The 25,672-nt window shown below is 43.5% G+C and overlaps 1 protein-coding gene and 1 long non-coding RNA gene across 2 annotated transcripts in view; both read right to left on the bottom strand.

The window, feature by feature from the left end:
- Positions 1-18,796, bottom strand: part of LOC138952812 (presenilin-1-like) — a 42,044-nt gene extending 23,248 nt beyond the window's left edge. Inside the window, exons 1-7 of the mRNA XM_070324548.1 lie at positions 18,281-18,796; positions 16,312-16,643; positions 13,213-13,354; positions 12,289-12,356; positions 11,103-11,323; positions 7,192-7,290; positions 3,766-3,999 (exon numbers count right to left, since the gene is read on the bottom strand). Coding sequence (XP_070180649.1) covers positions 3,766-3,999; positions 7,192-7,290; positions 11,103-11,323; positions 12,289-12,356; positions 13,213-13,354; positions 16,312-16,643; positions 18,281-18,493 — 1,309 coding nt within the window. The 5' untranslated portion in view covers positions 18,494-18,796. The remainder of the gene's footprint in view (positions 1-3,765; positions 4,000-7,191; positions 7,291-11,102; positions 11,324-12,288; positions 12,357-13,212; positions 13,355-16,311; positions 16,644-18,280) is intronic.
- A 2,157-nt stretch (positions 18,797-20,953) lies between these two features.
- Positions 20,954-23,928, bottom strand: LOC138952814 (uncharacterized). The gene is made up of 4 exons (XR_011451429.1): positions 23,481-23,928; positions 22,875-22,990; positions 21,876-21,936; positions 20,954-21,130 (listed from the first exon to the last, which is right to left on the bottom strand). It is a non-coding gene; the product is annotated as an uncharacterized lncRNA (long non-coding RNA).
- Positions 23,929-25,672: the final 1,744 nt, after the last annotated feature.

Consider the following 25,672-nt stretch of genomic DNA (forward strand, 5'->3'; position numbering starts at 1 on the left):
AGTGATATTAGAGACTCGCTGTTGCTCCTATGAGGGGAAGAAATGAAGAATGAAAAATTAACTGGACAGTTCCGGAAATTTCTAGAAGGTAAGGGAGATAACTCTTTTTTGTCTGTGGTCGCCATACCTCTGAGATGGCAAGAGGCAGGAACAAGATAGTGTGCACGTACACTCCCTAGGTGCCGCAGATGTGCACCTGGGTTTTAGTTTCTTGATTCATTGTTTCCTTTCTCAGATTATGGACCTCCCATTTATTGAATACAGCCTATATGGTGCAAGACCAGTTCAGTGCCTACTGTTCACCTGTAGCAAGCACATCATGCCAGTGATATTAGAGACTCGCTATTGCTCCTATGAGGGGAAGAAATGAAGAAAGAAAAATTAACTGGACAGTTCCGGAAATTTCTAGAAGGTAAGGGAGATAACTCTTTTTTTGTATCCAAACAAAGGAGGTAAAGCTAATGATAATGGGATAGCGAGCGTCTTAAATTGCTACAGGACTCCGCTTACTCCCGGGCGAAGCCGGGCTTAACTGCTAGTACATATAAATAAAAGAGAGTGTCTGTCTCTGTGTGTGTGTGTGTGTGTGTCTGTCTGTCTGTGGTCGCCATACCTCTGAGATGGCAAGAGGCAGGAACAAGATAGTGTGCACGTACACTCCCTAGGTGCCGCAGATGTGCACCTGGGTTTTAGTTTCTTGATTCATTGTTTCCTTTCTCAGATTATGGACCTCCCATTTATTGAATACAGCCTATATGGTGCAAGACCAGTTCAGTGCCTACTGTTCTCCTGTAGCAAGCACATCATGCCAGTGATATTAGAGACTCGCTATTGCTCCTATGAGGAGAAGAAATGAAGAATGAAAAATTAACTGGACAGTTCCGGAAATTTCTAGAAGGTAAGGGAGATAACTCTTTTTTTGTATCCAAACAAAGGAGGTAAAGCTAATGATAATGGGATAGCGAGCGTCTCGCTCCGCTTACTCCCGGGCGAAGCCGGGCTTAACTGCTAGTACATAATAAATTGCTTGTAGATGGATTACCTGTTATCGTTCCACCGCTTACAGTTCTCTTTAACAGATCCTTGTCTGAGGGTGTTTTTCCAGTTGTCTGGAAAACTGCTCACATTACGCCCATTTTTAAGAAAGGCGATAGGAGTGCTTGTTCCAACTACCGTCCAATCTCTTTGCTGAGTTGTATTGGGAAGGTGCTTGAAAAATGTATACAAATCCGTGTGTTTGGTTATTTGAAAAATTATGATTTGATTACACACTGCCAATCTGGTTTTATTGCTGGTGATTCGACTGTTTATCAACTATTGAGTATATATGATGATTTTTGTGTTGCACTTCATAAAAACATTATGTCACAGGCAATATTTTTTGATGTATCCAAAGCTTTTGATAAAGTCTGGCATCGCGGTCTGCTCCACAAGCTTGAGGCGATAGGTATAAGAGGTCCCTTGCTTGTTTGTTTGGTTTGAACATTACTTGAGCGATCGCAGACAAGCAGTAGTACTGAAAGGAACCAAATCAAGTTATGCCACCCCTTCTGCTGGTGTCCCTCAGGGTTCTGTCTTAGGACCTCTTTTATTTCTCATTTATATTAACGATATTGGTGTTGGTCTTGAATCAGTGTTGAAACTCTTTGCAGACGATACGAGTATGTATTTAAGTTTAGATAACGATGATGTACGAGCAGAGATTTTGAATTCTGATTTGGATAAAATTCGCACATGGGCTTCTAAATGGAAAGTCACTTTTAATTGTCAAAAGACAGAATTGTTGGACATTTGTAGGCAACAAAATGTTTTACGTCCACCATTGTATTTCGAAGATGCACACTTAGTTGATGTTGAAAATCACAAGCACCTTGGCGTCATTCTACAAGGTAATTGTAAATGGGATTCCCACATAAAAAGTCTAATTTCTAAATGTAGAAAGTCAATTGCGTGCTTTGGTTTATTCAAGCATCGTTTAAACAGAAAATCACTTGAAGTTATATATAAATCCTTTATATTACCATTGTTTGATTATGCGGACGTTATCTGGGATAACTGTACACAGTGTTTGGCAGACGAGTTGGAGACATTGCATCTCGATGCAATCCGAATCATTGTAGGTGCAGTACGTGGCACAAGCCACCAAAAACTGTATAACGAATCGGGTTTTGTGCCCCTGAAAGAAAGGCGACGTCGTCATAAACTTTTGCTGTATTATAAAATTGTAAATCGTTTAACTCCAGAATATTTATATTCCAAACTGCCGGTCCTGGTTTCCGATGTAAATCCTTACCACAGACGACGCCCTCTTGAACGTAAGTTTCCATTGTGCAGAAGTGAGTTATATAAATCTTCATTTTTTCCTTCAACGACAGCTTTGTGGAATAATCTTCCAGAAAATATACAACAAACGCAGTCAGTTGGTGAATTTAAAAGGTATTTGACCGATGGAGATGTTGTTCCACAGTATTATTATTTAGGCAACCGCCAGGGACAGGTACTTCACAGCAGGTTGAGATTAAACATGAGCGATTTGCAACAAGACTTAGTTAACCGACACCTCTCTGATAATTTAGAATGTACGTGTGGAGCATGCCCGGAAGATTCTGAACATTTCTTGTTACACTGTCCAAAATTTAAAGAACATAGAACCATTTTATTCAATAGTCTGCCAACACACGTTCTAGACTGCAAAACACTCTTGTTTGGAAATACTGATTTAACTATATCTTTGAACACGAAAATATTCTCTGTTGTACAAGACTATGTTATGTTAACTAATCGCTTCGGCTAATATTATATTAACTGTGCAATTGATGTAGCCAGGCATTCTCTCTCTCCCTCTCTCTCTCTCTCTCTCTCTCTCTCTCTCTCTCTCTCTCTCTCTCTCTCTCTCTCTCTCTCTCCCTGTCTCTCTCTTTACCCTATTTGTATAAAATATAATTAAAGATTATCAAGATAAGTGTTGAAGCTATCACTTGTTCGCCATGTTTTGCTATCGGAATGTGTATTGATTATAATTTCAAGAACGTGTCCATAAGCAATCTGCTTGTTAACGTTCTTAATGTTGTTATTGTCTGAAACGTGTGTATGAGAATTTAAATAAACACGCTTAAACCAAACAATCAACCAATCAGGGCCCAGGAACACCCACAGGCAACAACACACAACGATCCTGGCAGCAGACACAAGCGTCAGTGGGCCGAGGGGGGGGGGGGGGGTGTAGTAGTTAGGCAGGGACTAAAGAGAGGAACAATTAATGACCGTGAATAACTTTACTCTATCATTGGTGACATGACAGTTCACCCTGTCACATTAGCAGCGACAGAGATATGTCACTGAGAATGTGACACCTACCTGAGGTACTGGCAGAGGTGACATTGTTGGCAGCGACAGAGATATGTCACTGAGAATGTGACACCTACCTGAGGTACTGGCAGAGGTGGCATTGTTGGCAGCGGCAGAGATATGTCACTGAGAATGTGACACCTACCTGAGGTACTGGCAGAGGTGACATTGTTGGCAGCGACAGAGATATGTCACTGAGAATGTGACACCTACCTGAGGTACTGGCAGAGGTGACATTGTTGGCAGCGGCAGAGATAAGTCACTGAGAATGTGACACCTACCTGAGGTACTGGCAGAGGTGACATTGTTGGCAGCGGCAGAGATATATCACTGAGAATGTGACACCTACCTGAGGTACTGGCAGAGGTGACATTGTTGGCAGCGGCAGAGATATGTCACTGAGAATGTGACACCTACCTGAGGTACTGGCAGAGGTGACATTGTTGGCAGCGGCAGCAATGACCTGGGAGGCAACGGAAGAGTTGTTGTCAGAAGCAGCAGGGGCGGAGGGGGGAGAGTTGGAGGCCAGGCTGGGTTGACCGGGTGTGGCGCTGCCTGTCTGACTTGTCTGTGGCGCTGCCTGTCTCTTGCCTTTCTTCTTCTGGTCCTTGTCATCACTGTCTGCCATGCCCGCAATCTGCCACAGCATCGCTGCACACACACACACACACACACACACACACACACACACACACACACATAATCATACACAAACAATCACACATAATTCACACATAATTATTATTATTATTATTGTGATCATTTTTATGCGCCTAATCTAGATATAGCCCTAGGCGCTTACATATTAATTTTTGCCGTTTGAAATGGAATTTTTTACAGACAGACAGACAAACAGACATTTTTTACACACAATATATAACGCATTCACATCGGCCAGTAAAGCTCAGTAGCCTATCAGGCGAGCATTCACCTTTCACGGCCTTTATTCCAAGTCAAACGGGTATTTGGTGGACATTTTTATCTATGCCTATACAATTTTGCCAGGAAAGACCCTTTTGTCAATCGTGGGATCTTTAACGTGCACACCCCAATGTAGTGTACACGAAGGGACCTCGGTTTTTCGTCTCATCCGAAAGACTAGCACTTGAACCCACCACCTAGGTTAGGAAAGGGGGGGAGAAAATTGCGGCCTGACCCAGGGTCGAACACGCAGCCTCTCGCTTCCGAGCGCAAGTGCGTTACCACTCGGCCACCCAGTCCTAACATCACAACTATAACAACTAGACAAGTGGTTGCATCTGATTTCAGAATTAGTGTAGCTTTTGTTCTTTTTTTCCAACATTACTGTCCAATGTGCTGTGCGATACATTCTACATCACGTCTGGTTCGCGTCTTATGGAACAAAAGGTTAATGGACACATTGTTTTCTTCTTGGAGTATTCTCCAATAAACTTGGCGTATTTTCAGAAAAAGGAATGTACCATGTGGAAGTCATTGTGTGCTTGTGTGTGCGAGTGAGTGTGCGAGCGCGTGTGAGTACTGTTGTTAGTTTAGCATTGTGTTTTTACATTTAGTCAAGTTTTGACTAAATGTTTTAACGTAGAGGGGGAATCGAGACGAGGGTCGTGGTGTATGTGTGTCTGTCTGTCTGTCTGTGCGTGTGTGTGTGTGTGTGTGTCTGTCTGTCTGTGTGTGTGTGTGTGTGTGTGTGTGTGTGTGTAGAGCGATTCATACTAAACTACTGGGCCGATCTTTATGAAATTTGACTTGAGAGTTCCTGGGTATGATATCCCCGGACTTTTTTTCATTTTTTCGATAAATACCTTTGATGACGTCATATCCGGCTTTTTGTAAAAGTTGAGGCGGCACTGCACTGTCACACCCTCATTTTTCAATCAAATTGATTGAAATTTTGGCAAAGCAATCTTCGACGAAGGCCGGGGTTTGCTATTGCATTTCAGCTTGGTGGCTTAAAAACTAATGAGTGAGTTTGATCATTAAAAATCGGAAACTTGTAATTAAAATTAATTTTTTATTAAACGATCCAAAACCAATTTCATCTTATTCTTCGTCATTTTCTGATTCCAAAAACATATACATATGTTATATTTGGATTAAAAGCAAGCTCTGAAAATTAAAAATATAAAAATTATGATCAAAATTAAATTTCTGAAATCGTTTTAAAAACTATTTCATCTTATTCCTTGTCGGTTCCTGATTCCAAAAACATATAGATATGATATGTTTGGATTAAAAACACGCTCAGAAAGTTAAAACGAAGAGAGGTACAGTAAAGCGTGCTATGAAGCATAATACTGTAGCGCAATCGCTACCGCGCCAAACAGGCTCGTCACTTTCACTGCCTTTTGCACAAGCGGCGGACTACGTTCAGTTTCATTCTGGGAGTTCCACAGCTTGACTAAATGTAGTAATTTCGCCTTACGCGACTTGTTTGTTCCTTTTTACATTTAGTCAAGTTTTGACTAAATGTTTTAACATAGAGGGGGGAATCGAGACGAGGGTCGTGGTGCATGTGTGTGTGTCTGTGTGTGTGTGTAGAGCGATTCAGACTAAACTACTGGACCGATCTTTATTAAATTTGACATGAGAGTTCCTGGGTATGATATCCCCGGACTTTTTTTCATTTTTTCGATAAATACCTTTGATGACGTCATATCCGGCTTTTTGTAAAAGTTGAGGCGGCACTGTCACACCCTCATTTTTCAATTAAATTGATTGAAATTTTGGCCAAGCAATCTTCGACAAAGGCCGGGGTTTGCTATTGCATTTCAGCTTGGTGGCTTAAAAACTAATGAGTGAGTTTGGTCATTAAAAATCGGAAACTTGTAATTATAATTATTTTTTATTAAACGATCCAAAAACAATTTCATCTTATTCTTCGTCATTTTCTGATTCCAAAAACATATACATATGTTATATTTGGATTAAAAACAATCTCTGAAAATTAAAAATATAAAAATTATGATCAAAATTAAATTTCCTAAATCGATTTAAAAACAATTTCATCTTATTCCTTGTCGGTTCCTGATTCCAAAACCATATAGATATGATATGTTTGGATTAAAAACACGCTCAGAAAGTTAAAACGAAGAGATGCACAGAAAAGCGTGCCATGCAGCACAGCGAAACCACTACCGCGCTAAACAGGCTCGTCAGTTTCACTCCGTTTTGCACAAGCGGCGGACTACGGTTATTGTGAAAAAATGCAGTGCGTTCAGTTCCATTCTGGGAGTTCCACAGCTTGACTAAATGTAGTAATTTCGCCTTACGCGACTTGTATTGTTATATGATTGTCTACCATAATTCACCATTATTATTTTGACATTATTTCAAACTTGTTATATTACAATTGTCCGCCAAATTTCATTTGCTTTTAAGAGTACGCTCATAAGCCTAGCTTGTTGTGCTCCATGTTCCTTATTTCATGTATGCGGCAATATTCTAATGAAATTTACTGAATAAACTTGTTTAAACCAAAAATGACTGTAGTCCACACAAGATTTGAATACCGATGATGCAAACAAGCTTAAGCCTTCGCACGCGTCCGTTGCACCGTTAAATAAGTTTACCAACACATTTAAAACTAATGCTTCTTTCAATGTTTAATCATGTTATGTAATTAAAAGCTGTAATCATTGATCTAATGCCGAGTAATAAAGTTTTTTGTTCAATCATTAAGATAAACAGTGCCCCAGTAAACAGACAGGAATGACGGGATGCGCTTGTTAAGAAAAGTAGTCTAGGAATTTTTCTCGTCGTATTTTATTTCAACCGAGCGTAGCCTACTGATTGTATTCTAGACAAATAGGCGTACACAATACGGCGAAATCGTAGGGGTTCCCATGTCTGTATGGGACTTACAGGTGTAGATGAGTCCCGGGAAGAGGGGTTCGTTTCGTTGCGAGGCCAACTCAACCAGCATGCGCAGCGGTCCCTGGGGGCACAGCACCGCCACCAGGTCTGTCACAACATCAACACATGACATGACACATGGTGTGATATATGGCACAGCACCGCCACCAGGTCTGTCACAACATCAACACATGACATGACACATGGTGTGATATATGGCACAGCACCGCCACCAGGTCTGTCACAACATCAACACATGGCATGACACATGGTGTGATATATGGCACAGCACCGCCACCAGGTCTGTCACAACATCAACGCATGGCATGACACATGGTGTGATATATGGCACAGCACCGCCACCAGGTCTGTCACAACATCAACACATGGCATGACACATGGTGTGACACATGACACAGCACCGCCACCAGGTCTGTCACAACATCAACACATGGCATGACACATGGTGTGATATATGGCACAGCACCGGCACCTGGTCTGTCACAACATGAAGACATGGCATGACACATGGTGTGATATTTGGCACAGCACCGCCACCAGGTCTGTCACAACATCAACACATGACATGACACATGGTGTGATATATGGCACAGCACCGCCACCAGGTCTGTCACAACATCAACACATGACATGACACATGGTGTGATATATGGCACAGCACCGCCACCAGGTCTGTCACAACATCAACACATGGCATGACACATGGTGTGATATATGGCACAGCACCGCCACCAGGTCTGTCACAACATGAACACATGGCATGACACATGGTGTGATATTAGGCACAGCACCGCCACCAGGTCTATCCCAATATGAACACATGGCATGACACATGGTGTGATATATGGCACAGCACCGCCACCAGATCTGTCACAACATTAACACATGGCATGACACATGGTGTGATATATGGCACAGCACCGCCACCAGGTCTGTCACAACATGAAGACATGGCATGACACATGGTGTGATATATGGCACAGCACCGCCACCACCTATGTCACAACATGAACACATTGCATGAAACATGGTGTGATAAATGACACAGCACCGCCACCACCTATGTCACAGAATACAGAATACAGAATACAGAATCTTTAATTGCCCAAGGTTGGGAATTTGTTATGACATTGGAACCGCAATGATTGCGGTTAAGAAACATTTCAATCCAGCCATATACACCAACACACGCATCATTTATACAAACTGATCAACAACATTAATTTAAAAACAACACTGGACAGCATAAGTTTAAAAATACATTCACTAAAACTAGCAGTATACACTCAAAGCTTCCTCGCCTCAAGTCACACACACACACACACACACACACACACACACACATACATACATACATACACACACCTTTTTATATAAAAGTATCACAGAAATGAGCACCATATGGAAGTTAAAAGTAGATTAAAGAGATACAGCTATCACAGCACTTTAATATCCGCAATCAATACAACCCGACTATTCAGGGACGCGCGGGTATCGTCTTGACCGCTTGTGGGAAGAATCTCTGTCCGAATCTACATGTCCTGCTTTTAATTGCTCGAAACCGCCTACCTGATGGTAAGGGTTCAAACAGACAGAATGCAGGGTGCGTGGGGTCATGTATGATGTTCTGAGATTTCTTCACGACACGAGCTGAGAACAGGGAATCTAATGAGGGTAGATCACATCCTATCACCCTAGCTTCTGTTTTCACGATTTTCTGCAGGTCCCTCTTTTCCTTTTGGGTAGCACTGCTGTACCACACAGTCATGGAGAAGGTGAGGACACTCTCTACCATAGCACGGTAGAATTGCGTAAGGATTTCTGCACACACACCAAATTTCCTCAGTTGTCTGAGGTAAAGGCGCTGGTGTGCTTTTTTTTAACGATACCCACCGTGTTGGTTTCCCAGCTGAGGCCACTGGTGATGGTAGTGCCAAGGAATTTAAACGACTCCACTTGCTCTACCACTTCTCTTTCACAACATGAACACATGGCATGACACATGGTGTGATATATGGCACAGCACCGCCACCAGGTCTGTCACAACATGAACACATGGCATGACACATGGTGTGATATATGGCACAGCACCGCCACCAGGTCTGTCACAACATGAACACATGGCATGACACATGGTGTGATATATGGCACAGCACCGCAACCAGGTCTGTCACAACATGAACACATGGCATGACACATGGTGTGATATATGGCACAGCACCGCCACCAGGTCTGTCACAACATGAACACATGGCATGACACATGGTGGGATATATGGCACAGCACCGCAACCAGGTCTGTCACAACATGAACACATGGCATGACACATGGTGTGATATATGGCACAGCACCGCCACCAGGTCTGTCACAACATGAACACATGGCATGACACATGGTGTGATATATGGCACAGCACCGCCACCAGGTCTATCACAACATGAACACATGGCATGACACAAGGAGTGACAAATGACACAGCACCGCCACCAGGTCTGTCACAACATGAACACATTGCACGACACATGGTGTGACACATGACACAGCACCGCCACCAGGTCTGTCACAACATGAACACATTGCATGACACATGGCATGACACAGCTCCGCCACCAGGTCTGTCACAACATGAACACATGGCTTGACACATGGCTTGACACATGACACAGCACCGCCACCAGGTCTGTCACAACATGAACACAGGGAAAGACACACGGTGTGATACATGACACAGCACCGGCACCAGGTCTGTTACAACATGAACACATTGAATGACACATGGTGTAATACACGGTGTGATACATGACACAGCACTGCCACCAGGTCTGTCACAACATGAACACAGGGCAAGACACATGGTGTGACCCATCGTGTGATACAAGACACAGCATCGCCACCAGGTGTGTCACAACATGAACTGCATGGCATAACACATGGCGTGACACATGACACAGCACCGCCACCAGGTCTGTCACAACATGAACACATGGCATGACACATAGTGTGATACATAACACAGCACCGCCACCAGGTCTGTCACAACATGAACACATGGCATGACACATGGTGTGATACATAACACAGCACCGCCACCAGGTCTGTCACAACATGAACACATGGCATGACACATGGTGTGATACATAACACAGCACCGCCACCAGGTCTGTCACAACATGAACACATGGCATGACACATGGTGTGATACATAACACAGCACCGCCACCAGGTCTGTCACAACATGAACACATTGCATGACACATGGCATGACACATGTGACATCATCAACAAGTACAAGCTACTCAGCATTTCATCTCAACATGTGTCTGTGTACCTTTCATTCAACAAGCAACACAGATATTTTCCTTCGTCACTACATGAAGTCCTGACAGCTAGACCCTTCGTCACTACATGAAGTCCTGACAGCTAGACCCTTCGTCACTACATGAAGTCCTGACAGCTAGACCCTTCGTCACTACATGAAGTCCTGACAGCTAGACCCTTAAGGGAAAGTGAGAGAAGGTGTGGACAGAGGAAGGACAAGCCGAGAGGGGATCCATGGTGATAACATGGCAAGAGAGGGAGTACAGGGAGAGAGAGAGGGAGTACAGGGAGAGAGAGAGGGAGTACAGGGAGAGAGAGAGGGAGTACAGGGAGAATGAGAATGAAGAGAGTGTCCGTGCAGAGCAGACCAGCGTGGCCCAGACACTCACCCCACACCACCATGACACCCAGCACCACATACAGAGTCCAGTCCGACAGGTACTTGATGAGAGAGTGAGTACAGAGAGTGAGTATAGAGTGAGTTCAGAGAGTGAGTACAGAGAGTGAGTACAGAGAGTGAGTACAGAGAGAGTGAGAGTGAAGAGAGAGAGAGCGTAGACCAGCGTGGCCCAGACACTGACCCCACACCACCATGACGCCAAGCACCACCCACAGGGTCCAGTCCGGCAGGTACTTGATGAAGACGAGCGCCATCAGAGCCGAGATTACGATCAAGTACAGCTGTTGTAACAGCAGCGGGCCCTTCCAGTGAATGCACACCATCCCCACCACGCCAAAGTTCCACAGCAAGATGACGAGCGTGAAGTAGTCCAGGGGCACGTTGTACGCACGCAGCACCTCCCTGAACACATGGCAACACACATTGTATTGACCTCCCTGAACACATGGCAACACACATTGTTTTGACCTCCCTGAACACATGGCAACACATTGTATTGACCTCCCTGAACACATGGCAACACACATTGTATTGACCTCCCTGAACACATGGCAACACACATTGTATTGACCTTCCTGAACACATGGCAACACACATTGTATTTACCTCTTTGAACACATGACAACACACATTGTATTGACCTCCCTGAACACATGGCAACACACATTGTATTGACCTCCCTGAACACATGGCAACACACATTGTATTGACCTCCCTGAACACAACACACATTGTATTGACCTCCCTGAACACATGGCAACACACATTGTATTGACCTCCCTGAACACATGGGAACACACATTGTATTGACCTCCCTGAACACATGGCAACACACATTGTATTGACCTCCCTGAACACAACACACATTGTTGTGACCTCCCTGAACACATGGCAACACACATTGTATTGACCTCCCTGAACACATGGCAACACACATTGTATTGTGCACAATTCCAATTAATAGGCATTCCTGCTGGTAAACATTCCTACACTGCACTTCAGAGAATCCATTATGGTTCTGATGAAAGATATGACTGTCATGCTCACAATCGTGTGGTTTTTGAGTAACAACATAACTCACTGTGAGCACACACAAAAAGACTGACCACACACACAGTGCCATAAGAGTGTATTTCAACCTTCAAGACAAACAACTCAACTACTACAACAGTCCAATATAAGGCTTTCCAAACCCGATTCAAACTTCATCACAATATTTCTTGCTCTCAGATATGACATAAGTTGCACACACGATACATTACATTCCCTGTTTTTGCATTGTTTGAATGAAGAAAGGTACTTACGACAGGTAGATGATACATTACATTCCCTGTTTGTGCATTGTTTGAATGAAGAAAGGTACGTACGACAGGTAGATGAAGGAGAACAAGAACAGCATCATTAAGGAGGATCCGATCAGCCAGCCGTGAATAAACTGAAACAATTATTATAAATATGATGCATTTACATAGCCAAAATCTTGGCAATTCAATACCTGTTTAAAACAATACAGCTTCCCTCGTTTTGTTGTTTCTGAACTCAGCGCTGTAAGTAGGAGTAAAGACAGGCAGTTAAATGCAGAGGTGGAAGTGGCCCTTAAACGCTGCCCGAATCCTACAGTGATAAGCAAACCTTGCAGAAAGAAGCAATGTGCAACAAACAAAAAGCCAACATTGCCTGGCCAGCCTGGGCTAACATTTTACTTTCTCCCAACTGACAAATGAGGAAAACCAAAAAACAAACCACATGTAAGTTTTCAAAGCATTAAGCCAGGGACCCAAAGCTACTGCAAAGAGTAAGGGTAACTAAACCTAACATTTACACATCAATACTGACGGGTGCATCAGGCCAGGGGGTGTACCTTGTAGCACTCGTACCAAACCTAACCTTTACACAGCAATACTGATTGGTGCATCAGGCCAAGGGGTGTACCTTGTAGCATTCGTACCAAACCTAACGTTTACACAGCAATACTGATTGATGCATCAGGCCAGGGGGTGTACCTTGTATGTAGCACTCGTACCAAACCTAACCTTTACACAGCAATACTGATTGGTGCATCAGGCCAGGGGGTGTACCTTGTAGCACTCGTACCAAACCTAACCTTTACACAGCAATACTGATTGGTGCATCAGGCCAAGGGGTGTACCTTGTAGCACTCGTACCAAACCTAACATTTACACAGCAAAACTGATTGGTGCATCAGGCCAGGGGGTGTACCTTGTAGCACTCGTACCAAAGCTAACCTTTACACAGCAATACTGATTGGTGCATCAGGCCAGGGGGTGTACCTTGTAGCACTCGTACTTGTAGAGGAGGACCAGCAAGGTCGTCATAGTGATGACGATGCACAGAATAATGGCGGCGTTGGCGAAGGATTGCCACAGCTTGGTGCCTGTGTCCTCTGTCTTCTCGTGGAACGGTGTGTACACCCTGCAAGTCACAAGCCACACATGTTTCACAGCTTGACACTGTACACCCTGCAAGTCACACATCCACACATGTTTCACAGCTTGACACTGTACACCCTGCAAGTCACACATCCACACATGTTTCACAGCTTGACACGGTACACCCTGCAAGTCACAAGCCACACATGTTTCACAGCTTGACACGGTACACCCTGCAAGTCACAAGCCACACATGTTTCACAGCTTGACACGGTACACCCTGCAAGTCACAAGCCACACATGTTTCACAGCTTGACACGGTACACCCTGCAAGTCACAAGCCACACATGTTTCACAGCTTGACACGGTACACCCTGCAAGTCACAAGCCACACATGTTTCACAGCTTGACACGGTACACCCTGCAAGTCACAAGCCACACATGTTTCACAGCTTGACACGGTACACCCTGCAAGTCACAAGCCACACATGTTTCACAGCTTGACACGGTACACCCTGCAAGTCACAAGCCACACATGTTTCACAGCTTGACACGGTACACCCTGCAAGTCACAAGCCACACATGTTTCACAGCTTGACACGGTACACCCTGCAAGTCACAAGCCACACATGTTTCACAGCTTGACACGGTACACCCTGCAAGTCACAAGCCACACATGTTTCACAGCTTGACACGGTACACCCTGCAAGTCACAAGCCACACATGTTTCACAGCTTGACACGGTACACCCTGCAAGTCACAAGCCACACATGTTTCACAGCTTGACACGGTACACCCTGCAAGTCACAAGCCACACATGTTTCACAGCTTGACACGGTACACCCTGCAAGTCACAAGCCACACATGTTTCACAGCTTGACACGGTACACCCTGCAAGTCACAAGCCACACATGTTTCACAGCTTGACACGGTACACCCTGCAAGTCACAAGCCACACATGTTTCACAGCTTGACACGGTACACCCTGCAAGTCACAAGCCACACATGTTTCACAGCTTGACACGGTACACCCTGCAAGTCACAAGCCACACATGTTTCACAGCTTGACACTGTACACCCTGCAAGTCACAAGCCACACATGTTTCACAGCTTGACACGGTACACCCTGCAAGTCACAAGCCACACATGTTTCACAGCTTGACACGGTACACCCTGCAAGTCACAAGCCACACATGTTTCACAGCTTGACACGGTACACCCTGCAAGTCACAAGCCACACATGTTTCACAGCTTGACACGGTACACCCTGCAAGTCACAAGCCACACATGTTTCACAGCTTGACACGGTACACCCTGCAAGTCACAAGCCACACATGTTTCACAGCTTGACACGGTACACCCTGCAAGTCACAAGCCACACATGTTTCACAGCTTGACACGGTACACCCTGCAAGTCACAAGCCACACATGTTTCACAGCTTGACACTGTACACCCTGCAAGTCACAAGCCACACATGTTTCACAGCTTGACACTGTACACCCTGCAAGTCACAAGCCACACATGTTTCACAGCTTGACACGGTACACCCTGCAAGTCACAAGCCACACATGTTTCACAGCTTGACACGGTACACCCTGCAAGTCACAAGCCACACATGTTTCACAGCTTGACACGGTACACCCTGCAAGTCACAAGCCACACATGTTTCACAGCTTGACACGGTACACCCTGCAAGTCACAAGCCACACATGTTTCACAGCTTGACACGGTACACCCTGCAAGTCACAAGCCACACATGTTTCACAGCTTGACACGGTACACCCTGCAAGTCACAAGCCACACATGTTTCACAGCTTGACACGGTACACCCTGCAAGTCACACATCCACACATGTTTCACAGCTTGACACGGTACACCCTGCAAGTCACACATCCACACATGTTTCACAGCTTGACACGGTACACCCTGCAAGTCACACATCCACACATGTTTCACAGCTTGACACTGTACACCCTGCAAGTCACACATCCACACATGTTTCACAGCTTGACACTGTACACCCTGCAAGTCACAAGCCACACATTTTTCACAGCTTGACACTGTACACCCGGCAAGTCACAAATCCACACATGTTTCACAACTGTACACTGTACACGCTAAAAGTCACAAATCAACAATGTTTCACAACTTGACACGTTACACGCTAAAAGTCACAAATCAACACATGTTTCACAACTTGACACTATACACGCTGAAAGTTACAAATCAACACATGTTTCACAACTTTACACGCCAAAAGTCACAAGCCACACATGTTTCACAACTTGACACTCTACACGCTGCAAGTCACAAATCAACACATGTTTCACAACTTGACACGGTACATGCTGCAAGTCACAAATCAACACATGTTTCACAACTTGACACTCTACACCTTGCAAGTCACAAATCAACACATGTTTCACAACTTGACACTCTACACGCTGAAAGTCACAAATCAACACATGTTTCACAACTTTACACGCCAAAAGTCACAAGCCACACATGTTTCACAACTTGACACTCTACACGCTGCAAGTCACAAATCAACACATGTTTCACAACTTGACACGGTACATGCTGCAAGTCACAAATCAACACATGTTTCACAACTTGACACTCTACACCTTGCAAGTCACAAATCAACACATGTTTCACAACTTGACACTCTACACGCTGAAAGTCACAAATCAACACATGTTTCACAACTTGACACTCTACACCTTGCAAGTCACAAATCAACACATGTTTCACAACTTGACACTCTACACGCTGCAAGTCACAAATCAACACATGTTTCACAACTTGACACTCTACACGCTGCAAGTCACAAATCAACACATGTTTCACAACTTGACACTCTACACGCTGCAAGTCACAAGCCACACATCAACACCTGTTTCAAACCAAATGCTGACTCACACATATTAAGCTATGACTTGTGTACACTGACACCCACCCCACTCTATAGCTTCTCAAAAGGCAGCATACCAACTCACAGATAGACGTCACCGGTGCTGTAGAAACTGATGGAGCTGATGGTTGCCACCACGACGGCCATGCAGAGTGTGACGGGAATGAAGAGCATGATGACGTGTTGGGCTCCATACAGCAATGTCTCCTCTTCTTCCTCTTCCTCCTCCTGCTGTGAGCGAGGCTGCTGCTGCTGCGGCTGGTTGCGACGGACTGGTCCTCCATCGCCTGGCGGTGCTGCATCCTTGGTGAGCGGTGCCTGCTTGTTTGGGTCACGAATCCCAACCACAATGTTGTCCGCCGATTGCCCCATGTTGTTGCTGGTGTTGAGCAACAGGTCGGGGTTGTCTCCCCTTTCCTGTGTTATCAATCCAACTTTAAACAAAGCTCTACACAACATAGTCTGTACACTCTGCGTCATCAATCTAACGGATGCAGAAGTTCTGAAATGTCTACTTGCATGACGGGTGGATAACTTTTAAAATTCACTAGCCCACAGAAGTTTGTGCTGGCACAAAACTTTTTGCATTATTTTGCCAAAGGAACGGTAGTTTTTCTATAATGATTTAATAATAAGGATGTTTTCAAGGCTAAAGACAAACTGTTAGCCAAACCATTTCAATAATAAATAGGCAAGAGTTATTGGCAACACGGATTGATGTATTTTCAAACAATATTAAAGGGAACAACTGTACTGTTGAAAACTAGAAACTGCCTCTCCACAAGATGACCCAACTGCTGGTCGCCTGACGGGCTAGTCATTCGCCCGGCAAATTACCACTGGCCATGAGTGACTGTGCTAGTTTCTGCATCCCTGAAAGTCCTCTTTTTTACCATCTACACACACACACACACACACACACACACACACACACACACACACACACACACACACACACACACACACACACACACACACATATGATTATTATGAAGGCAGTTGACTAGTATCACAAAATGTAGACACCCTATGTACATTCTTCTTCTCTTCTTCTTCTTCGTTCACGGGCTGAAAGTGAAGCTCCCACATTCACTCATGTTTTTGCACGAGTTGACTTTTACGTGTATGGGCGTTTTTACCCCGCCATTCACTGATTCAGGCAGCCATACGCCGCTTTCGGGGGAAGCATGCTGGGTATTTTCGTGTTTCTAAAACCCACCGAACTCTGACATGGATTACAGGATCTACACTATCCGTCATAAAAAAAATGACGGGACTGGGTTTTGAGGTTGGAAGACCTGTTTTTCGTAATTGTTGTTTTGCGTTCACATTTCCCTACCACCCAAGCGCGTTGTTGCTTTTGTACCAAAATTAATCCCCAATTGTAATATTTATTTGTATTGAAGTTTGTAAAATGCTGAATTTTTGCAACCATACTGTAAAACGTTATTACAGTTTAATAACACTTTTCTGAAAAGTTCCATTTCGTCGAACAAACTCTTCAAATCACCATGATATTTTACACGCGTTTTTGCAATTTGTGTTATCAATACTCATGTCAAATCTAAAAGCAATACAATGAGCCATTACAAAACAACACGGTTTTTACCCACATAGCCCACACAAAAATTACACAAAAACAAGCCTTTTACGGCTTCAAAATGGCAAAACAACACTGCTAGACACAACAGCTGAACCAAATAAATCGTTATGGGTAAAAAATGAGTTGTTCTTCCATTTGATATCAAAAACGGGGTCACTCTTGCTTAATCTTATTTTGTGTGTATTTTAGTGTCTGCAAGTTTGCTTTTGCGAATTTGATTTTGGGGGGTGTCCTAGGTCTCCGGTACACTGCATTGACTGATTTATGAAAAATGACACTCTTTATTTCAGACGGTAGAGGAATAAATTACCTTTCTGGCAATATACTTGGTTTTAATATAACTGGCCGCATCACAAAGATCTACAGCAAAATGTATCTGTGTACTTTTTTTATGACGGGTAGTGTAGACTCAGATCATCAGATTATTTTTCTGTGGCAGCTTAAAGCTTACCATTTGATTGTCATATGTAGCAGGAATTCCATCATCATCAGCAGCTACACCTACGTCTGCTTCAATCAGGCGTGCTGGAGATGTGCTTGTCACGTCCATGATGTCGTCCAGCTGAGTACTTCGACTGTTGGAGGGCTGTCTGCTCATGAGACTAGTCCGCTCGTTTGGCTCATCTGGTCTGTTGTGGGTACCGGTAAGCAAGTCGGCACTCATTCAAATGGTTTCAGTGATAACAGAGTGATACAGTGAATGTGACCAGTCTACCACCTACAGTAACACCACACAACGGACAAAGGATAGGTAGGGTCCCACAGGATAAAAAGGGGGAAACAACCAGATCCACAACAGCGTCAAACAAAAAGTCTGTTCAGCCATGCACCACCACCAATCTATTTTCCAAAGAAGTAACTTCGATAAAAATAAGAATTAAGTCAGGTACGAATAATAACTGTCAAGAGTGTTAGGAAAGAACACTTCAATGCTTCATACGTTAGAGCTTATACAGAAAACGCCAGAGAAAGAAAGAACGCGCGAGAAATAATATGACGTCATTAATCATCATTACAATTTACACTGTACATCACGTGCCGTCATTCCATTCTTTCCATAAGCTCACCATCCTGAAGAAGCCAGTCATGCCGAAATATAGCTATTCTGATGAACACGTGGGGGAATTCGGGGGCTGTGATTGGATGGTCTCTTCCGATCATCAAAGCATATTGTCAATAACAAAGACGCATGGTTCCGGTTTCTTCCACGTGTATAAAGTACACGCATACCTCGCCAGGTTTGTTTCTGTGACTAGTCGACAGACGATGCCATTTGCTTTGTGTGTGTTTTTGTTGTTGCTTACTGTACATGACATACATTACGTGTAAAATCCAGTTCTTTAACAGGCAACAAACCTTGCAAATTTCCAGAAGCTGCAATCTGAAGCGACCTATCTCTGATTCTAGCAGACGATCTCTCCAATGTTTAACACAAAATCAGCAAACTCTCCTGTCACATAGAACGTCCATTGTATAGTGCAATGTTGAAATGAAGTTACCGGTCTGAAACATTTAGTCGTTTCTTCTGAGACAATCCTTGTTCTCTTATCATCTACAGATTTACCGCAATCTTCACCACGCGAATTCCCAACAGAAGTCAGACTTTCGAACATACAATATACGTAGGCAAGCATGATACGTCATGACGTCATATGATTCCTAGCATATTGACGTAATCCTAAACATCCGGTTATCTCGAGTTTTCTCCGTAATACATGTCCGTGGGTTTTTCAATGTTCGGTTATTTCCGTGGCTAAGGGGCGGACCTAGTTGTGGATAAGGGGGGGGTTCCAAATTGGAGCAGGGGTCCAGGGGCCACTTAGGCCCCGGTGGGGTCCATGGGCAAAGCCCTGGGGGGGGTCTGGGGGGCTTTGCCCCCCAGATGCTGAAGGAATTTTATTTTTTTAGGTCAATCGGAGGCCTCTCGTGGAAGATAACAAGGTAAAACAAGTCGCGTAAAGCGGGGCTCACACACAGGCGGAGCAAGCGGAGCAGGCTGCTCCGATCCTGCTCCGCTCTCCACCTGCCCTCTCACACACAAGCTCCGGTTCCGGAGCAGGCTGCTCCGATCCTGCTCCGGTAGGGGATTCCCCTATGATATGACGTAGTTTCTCCACTCGCGCAGTCTGATGGGAAATATTTTTACACGTGGATAAGAAGTGGCGGGAAAAAAACACCGTGATGTTTACCAAAGGAGACAAAAGTCTTGTCTTTTATCGCAATTACTGAACATATTTCTAAATGGACTCTGTATAAGTCAGTGTGTCACTGTGCGTGTGTGCCAGTGCGTTTTAGAGCTTTTCAGACACAAACTATGTGAGTGTGGGGGTCGGGTGAAGAGAGAGGTGGACTAACAACTGTTGGGACATGTTTTAAGTTTTGGTTCTTTTTTGTTTTATTGAGTTATATCCGAAGCTTCAAAGATGTTGAATGTGTATAGTTACACTAGCTTCCATGGAATCCATTCTTTTTTTTTTAGATCTACTACTAACAATCTCTCTTGCAGACGGTTAGACTGTTGCTTTATGTTACGCGCAATATGGCTTTGATTTAGATTGAGTTTTTTTCATTTTGTGTGTGGTTTGATTTAGCTTCACTCTACTCAGAAGAAATGTTTTAAACATGATTAACAAAATATTACTTTATGGATGTTTGCAAATAGAAACGTACGTGTGTCAACAGCGCAACAAGTTTCTAAAGAGGACGATATAGAACGCTCATGGCCGGACCGTATCAGGTTGGGGGGGCCCCCAATTGTGTCAGTTAGGGGTTCATTAGTTGAGGGCGCTAGGGAGGTCTGGACGTTTTGAAATGTAGATGAGAATATGTGGAATCTAGCTGGCGCGTTCTCCGAATATTTGTCATGATTTATTGATTTTTATTTTATTTTCACCCTTGGAGGAGATACATGTTCAGGCCGGGGGGGGGGGGGGGGTGACAGGAACCCCCCCTGGATCCGTCCTTGACGCTAGACAAAAAAGTATCTGTGCTGTAGCTTTTTTTATGTTTTATCTCACCCTCATTTTTGAATGTTGTTTTCACACACACACACACACACACACACACACACACACACACACACACTTTTGATCCCATTCCATGTATTGCGAAGACTTTATTCAGGGTTTTTTAGCTAGTACTTAAACATCCAATTTCAAAGCACAAGTCTGAGCTGAGAATAGAGATGCATAAATGTGTAAAATAATGGTGATTTGTGATCAAAACACTTCACAGGGAAGCTTGTTTATATGTCATGTATGTGTCTTCCATCGCCCTGGCAACATCAGAACTCCACACCAGCCTGCAAAAGTATAAACATAAAGGGTGACACAAATGAAACAAATGCAGCCCATAAAAATGCTTAATACTTCTTGACCTGTTGACCTAGTTAGTTAATATTTGGCGATTATTAACTATATCTTATGCATGACAAAGGTCAACACAGTGGCGAGTTCACAGGTCAAATGGAGGGGTAATTTGGAACACTTTTGAGTTTTGATCTAGCTGTAATCTTCTTTTTTCAGCACATTTTCAACCAAAAAAAAGGACTAAAACATTACGTCTCCAATGAGTTAACAAGATCGTAAGATTTTGTTGATCTTGTCCGAGTGGATTGTGTGTATACAAGTGTTATCTGATAGTTACCTTATTGCTTCATGTGTCATTAACGGTGTAACTGGTTGTCTGAGGGATGCATTGACTAAGATCTCATAAATGCCGTTAATGGTCTTGCAGGCAACTCAGTTAGCTATCCTGCCTATGCAACTGACTCACGAAGTCTCGCACACAGATAAACAAATGAGGGAAGGGGCCTGTGTCGTCTTCAACCAATAAACACACACACACACACACACACACACACACACGCGCGCGCGCACTAAAGATGAATATTGCATATGCATAATGCAGAAGAAGACAACTTAATCTGATAATCTATAGATGTAGTGACTGGTGCAATATTTAACGAATTTAAAAGGACGACTCTGAAATGTATCATGTGAACCAACTTCTCAATAAACAAAATGAAGACCAGTTTAAAAAGTTACCTGTTTCATTTTGGAATGTTTTTGGTCCCATCACATCTCTGATGTACACTCCATAGACGCACTGTAGTAATAAAAAAAAACTGTTTAAGGAGAAAAAAGATTATGCAGGGAGGAAGAACAGTAAGAACAACAGAATCAGCAGCAACATTCACTAATCTTACTCCACATAACACATAACACTGAATCTCAGTGAAGAGTTAGTGATCCAAATATTTTAATTAAACAGAGAGACACAGAGAGATTGAGAAGGAGACAACAGCTATGTGCATGTGCGTGTGTGTTTGTGTGTGTGTGTGTGTGTGTGTGTGAGGGGAAATTTAGTCATTGAAAACTAAACACTTTCTACTCTTCAATATCAACAGTCATAGACATAAGATTAAGAGCCACTGGGAAAGTTGGACATGAACATGTATATATGTTGCAGGTGAGGAGGGGGGGGGGGGGGAGCTGGAGGGTCTTTGTTGTTTGTAGATTATAACTTAGCACAAATTCCTGTTTTGTAACACTGTAATGTATAAGTAGAAATGACTGTGGAATAACTTTCTTCTGTTATATCAGTATGATTATTTGCAAAGTTACCCGGATCATTGTGGCATCCTCTTAATCCTATCACGTCTGAGACTTTAGTAGACGTGCCTGTAGAGGGAAGGGATGGGGGAAGGGGGTGGAGGGTGGGCATAGAGAGTGTCGGTGTAATATGAAGGAGGGAGGGGAGAACCATTGGTAAATAAAACTCTTATAATATCAAAAGTTCTGAAACAAAGGCAGATAGCAACAGATGTTACACCGAGAGTGGGGGGGGGGGGGGGACTTTTAGAGGGTTAGTTGTTGGACTGTAGTATCTGAATAGCAGTGCTATGGGGTGAGGGTGGTGCTGGGGCGGAGTATGTATCGTATGTAACTTGAATTGGATATTAATAAGCATGATCACTGAGACTAGAGCTAAAAACGGTGTTAATCTTCACAGACATTACATAATATGAATTCACAAGCATGTACCTTTTGTTTTGCCCTTGAGTTTGGTAGAAGGCAATATTGAGTGTCGAACACAAGTTGCATTGATCACTGACACTGCGTCACCCTGCGGTCAATCTCCTCTGATCTGCAGATTGCACCTGCACAAACCCAAACAATGTTATGATCGCAAAAAGCCTGCATAGCCAATGGATCTAAGAACACAAACACTCGATGGATCTAATTAGAGAGTCTGCAAACGAGTCATTTTACGTTGGAAATTTAATGACAATCTGTCAGTCAATGAAGCAGATAGATCTGTCCCTGCGATTGTTTTTGCAAGCAGATACATGTTTGAACTTCACTTATCCCGTTATCATTCAACAAATTGATATCTTGCATGATGAATTTTGTGCCGAGGAGCTGAACAAACAATCAAAATCAAGCAAGTGGTACATTCAGAAGACAAACTTCAGTCGCAAAAAACAAACTGACGAGAAAGAACCTAGCTTAATTACTGCTGTATTGATTTCGGCCAAACCAACGCATTTGCATACCGAAGTCATTCCTCCTTTGATTCCAATCATTGTACATGATCTTAATGCAAAAATATATACGAAAACGAGCTGATCGAAATGAGTAACATTGCACCTGCATTGACTGTACTGCAAAAGCGAAGGTCGTCTGCGACTGGAGATTTCGAAGTTGAACAGCAGCGTTTCTTCACACTCAGCTGTTGGCTTCCTCGGAAAAGTGAAAAGCGTGACTTGAAATCTAGCGGAAACCACATTCTATCTTTCCGTTTCGGTATTCTTGTGTAAAATCCATGAAAAAGTTCTTTCGAAAAAGGCGGCCGTCGTTATTTGGGATGCCACCTAGTGTCACACTACTATTTCCGGAGAAAGTGATGAGTGCGCTGATTGGCTGCACCGCTGCACCGGAGCCAAAAAATAGAAACGTGTCCTATTCCTTGCTCCGCACCGCACACACAACTTTCTCCACTCCTGCAACGGAAGTAGCGTCATCTCTCCGCCTGGTGCAGCCTACTCCACCCTTGCTCCGCTTGCTCCACCTGTGTGTGAGCCCCGCTTAAGGCGAAAATACAATATTTAGTCAAGTAGCTGTCGAACTCACAGAATGAAACTGAACGCAACGCAACGCAGCAAGACCGTATACTCGTAGCATCGTCACTCCACCGCCCGTGGCAAAGGCAGTGCACGTGGAATTGACAAGAAGAGCGGGGTATTCGTTGCGCTGAGAAGGATAGCACGCTTTTCTGTACCTCTCTTCGTTTTAACTTTCTGAGCGTGTTTTTAATCCAAACATATCATATCTATATATTTTTGGAATCAGGAACCGACAAGGAATAAGATGAAAGTGTTTTTAAATTGATTTCGAAAAAAAAAATGTTGATAATAATTTTTATATATTTAATTTTCAGAGCTTGTTTTTAATCCGAATATAACATATTTATATGTTTTTGGAATCAGCAAATGATGGAGAATAAGATAAACGTAAATTTGGATCGTTTTATAAATTTTTATTTTTTTTTACAATTTTCCGATTTTTAATGACCAAAGTCATTAATTAATTTTTAAGCCACCAAGCTGAAATGCAATACCGAACCCCGGGCTTCGTCGAAGAGTACTTGACCAAAATTTCAACCAATTTGGTTGAAAAATGAGGGCGTGACAGTGCCGCCTCAACTTTCACGAAAAGCCGGATATGACGTCATCAAAGACATTTATCAAAAAAATGAAAAAAACGTTCGGGGATTTCATACCCAGGAACTCTCATGTCAAATTTCATAAAGATCGGTCCAGTAGTTTAGTCTGAATCGCTCTACACACACACACACACACACACACAGACACACACACACACGCACACACACACGCACATACACCACGACCCTCGTTTCGATTCCCCCTCGATGTTAAAATATTTAGTCAAAACTTGACTAAATATAAAAAAACCGGATGGGGGGTGGGGGGGGGGGGGGGGTTCCGGGCACCCAGGAACCCCCCCCTAGGACGGTCCGCCCCTGGGCTTCATGCGGAAAGTGAACCGTCGTCTGCAATCAACGACATGGACCATTCTGGTACTTGTTGATGACAAAAACATGATTTTAACACAGAATTTAATGTCAGAATAGCTATATAAACGCTATTGTGATTTCATCGTAGCAATAGGGTCCGATATTTAGACTCGAACAAGTATAATGCGACTCGTCTTCGACTCGTCAGCATTATACTTGTCTCCTGCTACGCTGAAAACACAATAGCTGGTAATATTGATAAAAAAAACAAGTCGCGTAAGGCGAAAATGTCACACGCTTTCCTTCTTTGCCACTACTAAAGCAAACGTGTGCAAGATGTAGAGGTTACATGCCGAGTCTCAGTGATTATTAAAAATAATGGTCGAAGTTGGCGGATCATGAAAAATGCGAGCTTCAGCGAGCTTTTTCATGACCGCGAACTGAGACCATTATTTTTAATAATCACTGAGACGAGGTGTGTAACCTCTTTATTCCTCCTTTCTTCAGTTATTCAAAAAAACCAGGAGTTTTTGTGCGAAAGTTTGATCGAATCCGAATCACTCAACCAGTCAACCTGCGCAGGCGATCGATTAATGCGCGGTTGTATAGTTCCGTGCAAATCATTCCATTCTGTTAACACTTCTTGTCAGTTTCCCTGTTTTAGACTAAAATCAAGTACACAGATATGCTGTTATTCTGCTGTGGCGGTAAAGGCAGATATTGTGTGTTCTGTTTATGTTTTAGTATCGTTTAGGATAATGTTCTTTCGTCAAATGGGACTAGCAGACGAACTTTTGCACCCGTG

Source organism: Littorina saxatilis, linkage group LG17 (assembly GCF_037325665.1).
Source record: "Littorina saxatilis isolate snail1 linkage group LG17, US_GU_Lsax_2.0, whole genome shotgun sequence".
In the NCBI taxonomy this organism is placed as follows: Eukaryota; Metazoa; Mollusca; class Gastropoda; order Littorinimorpha; family Littorinidae; genus Littorina; species Littorina saxatilis.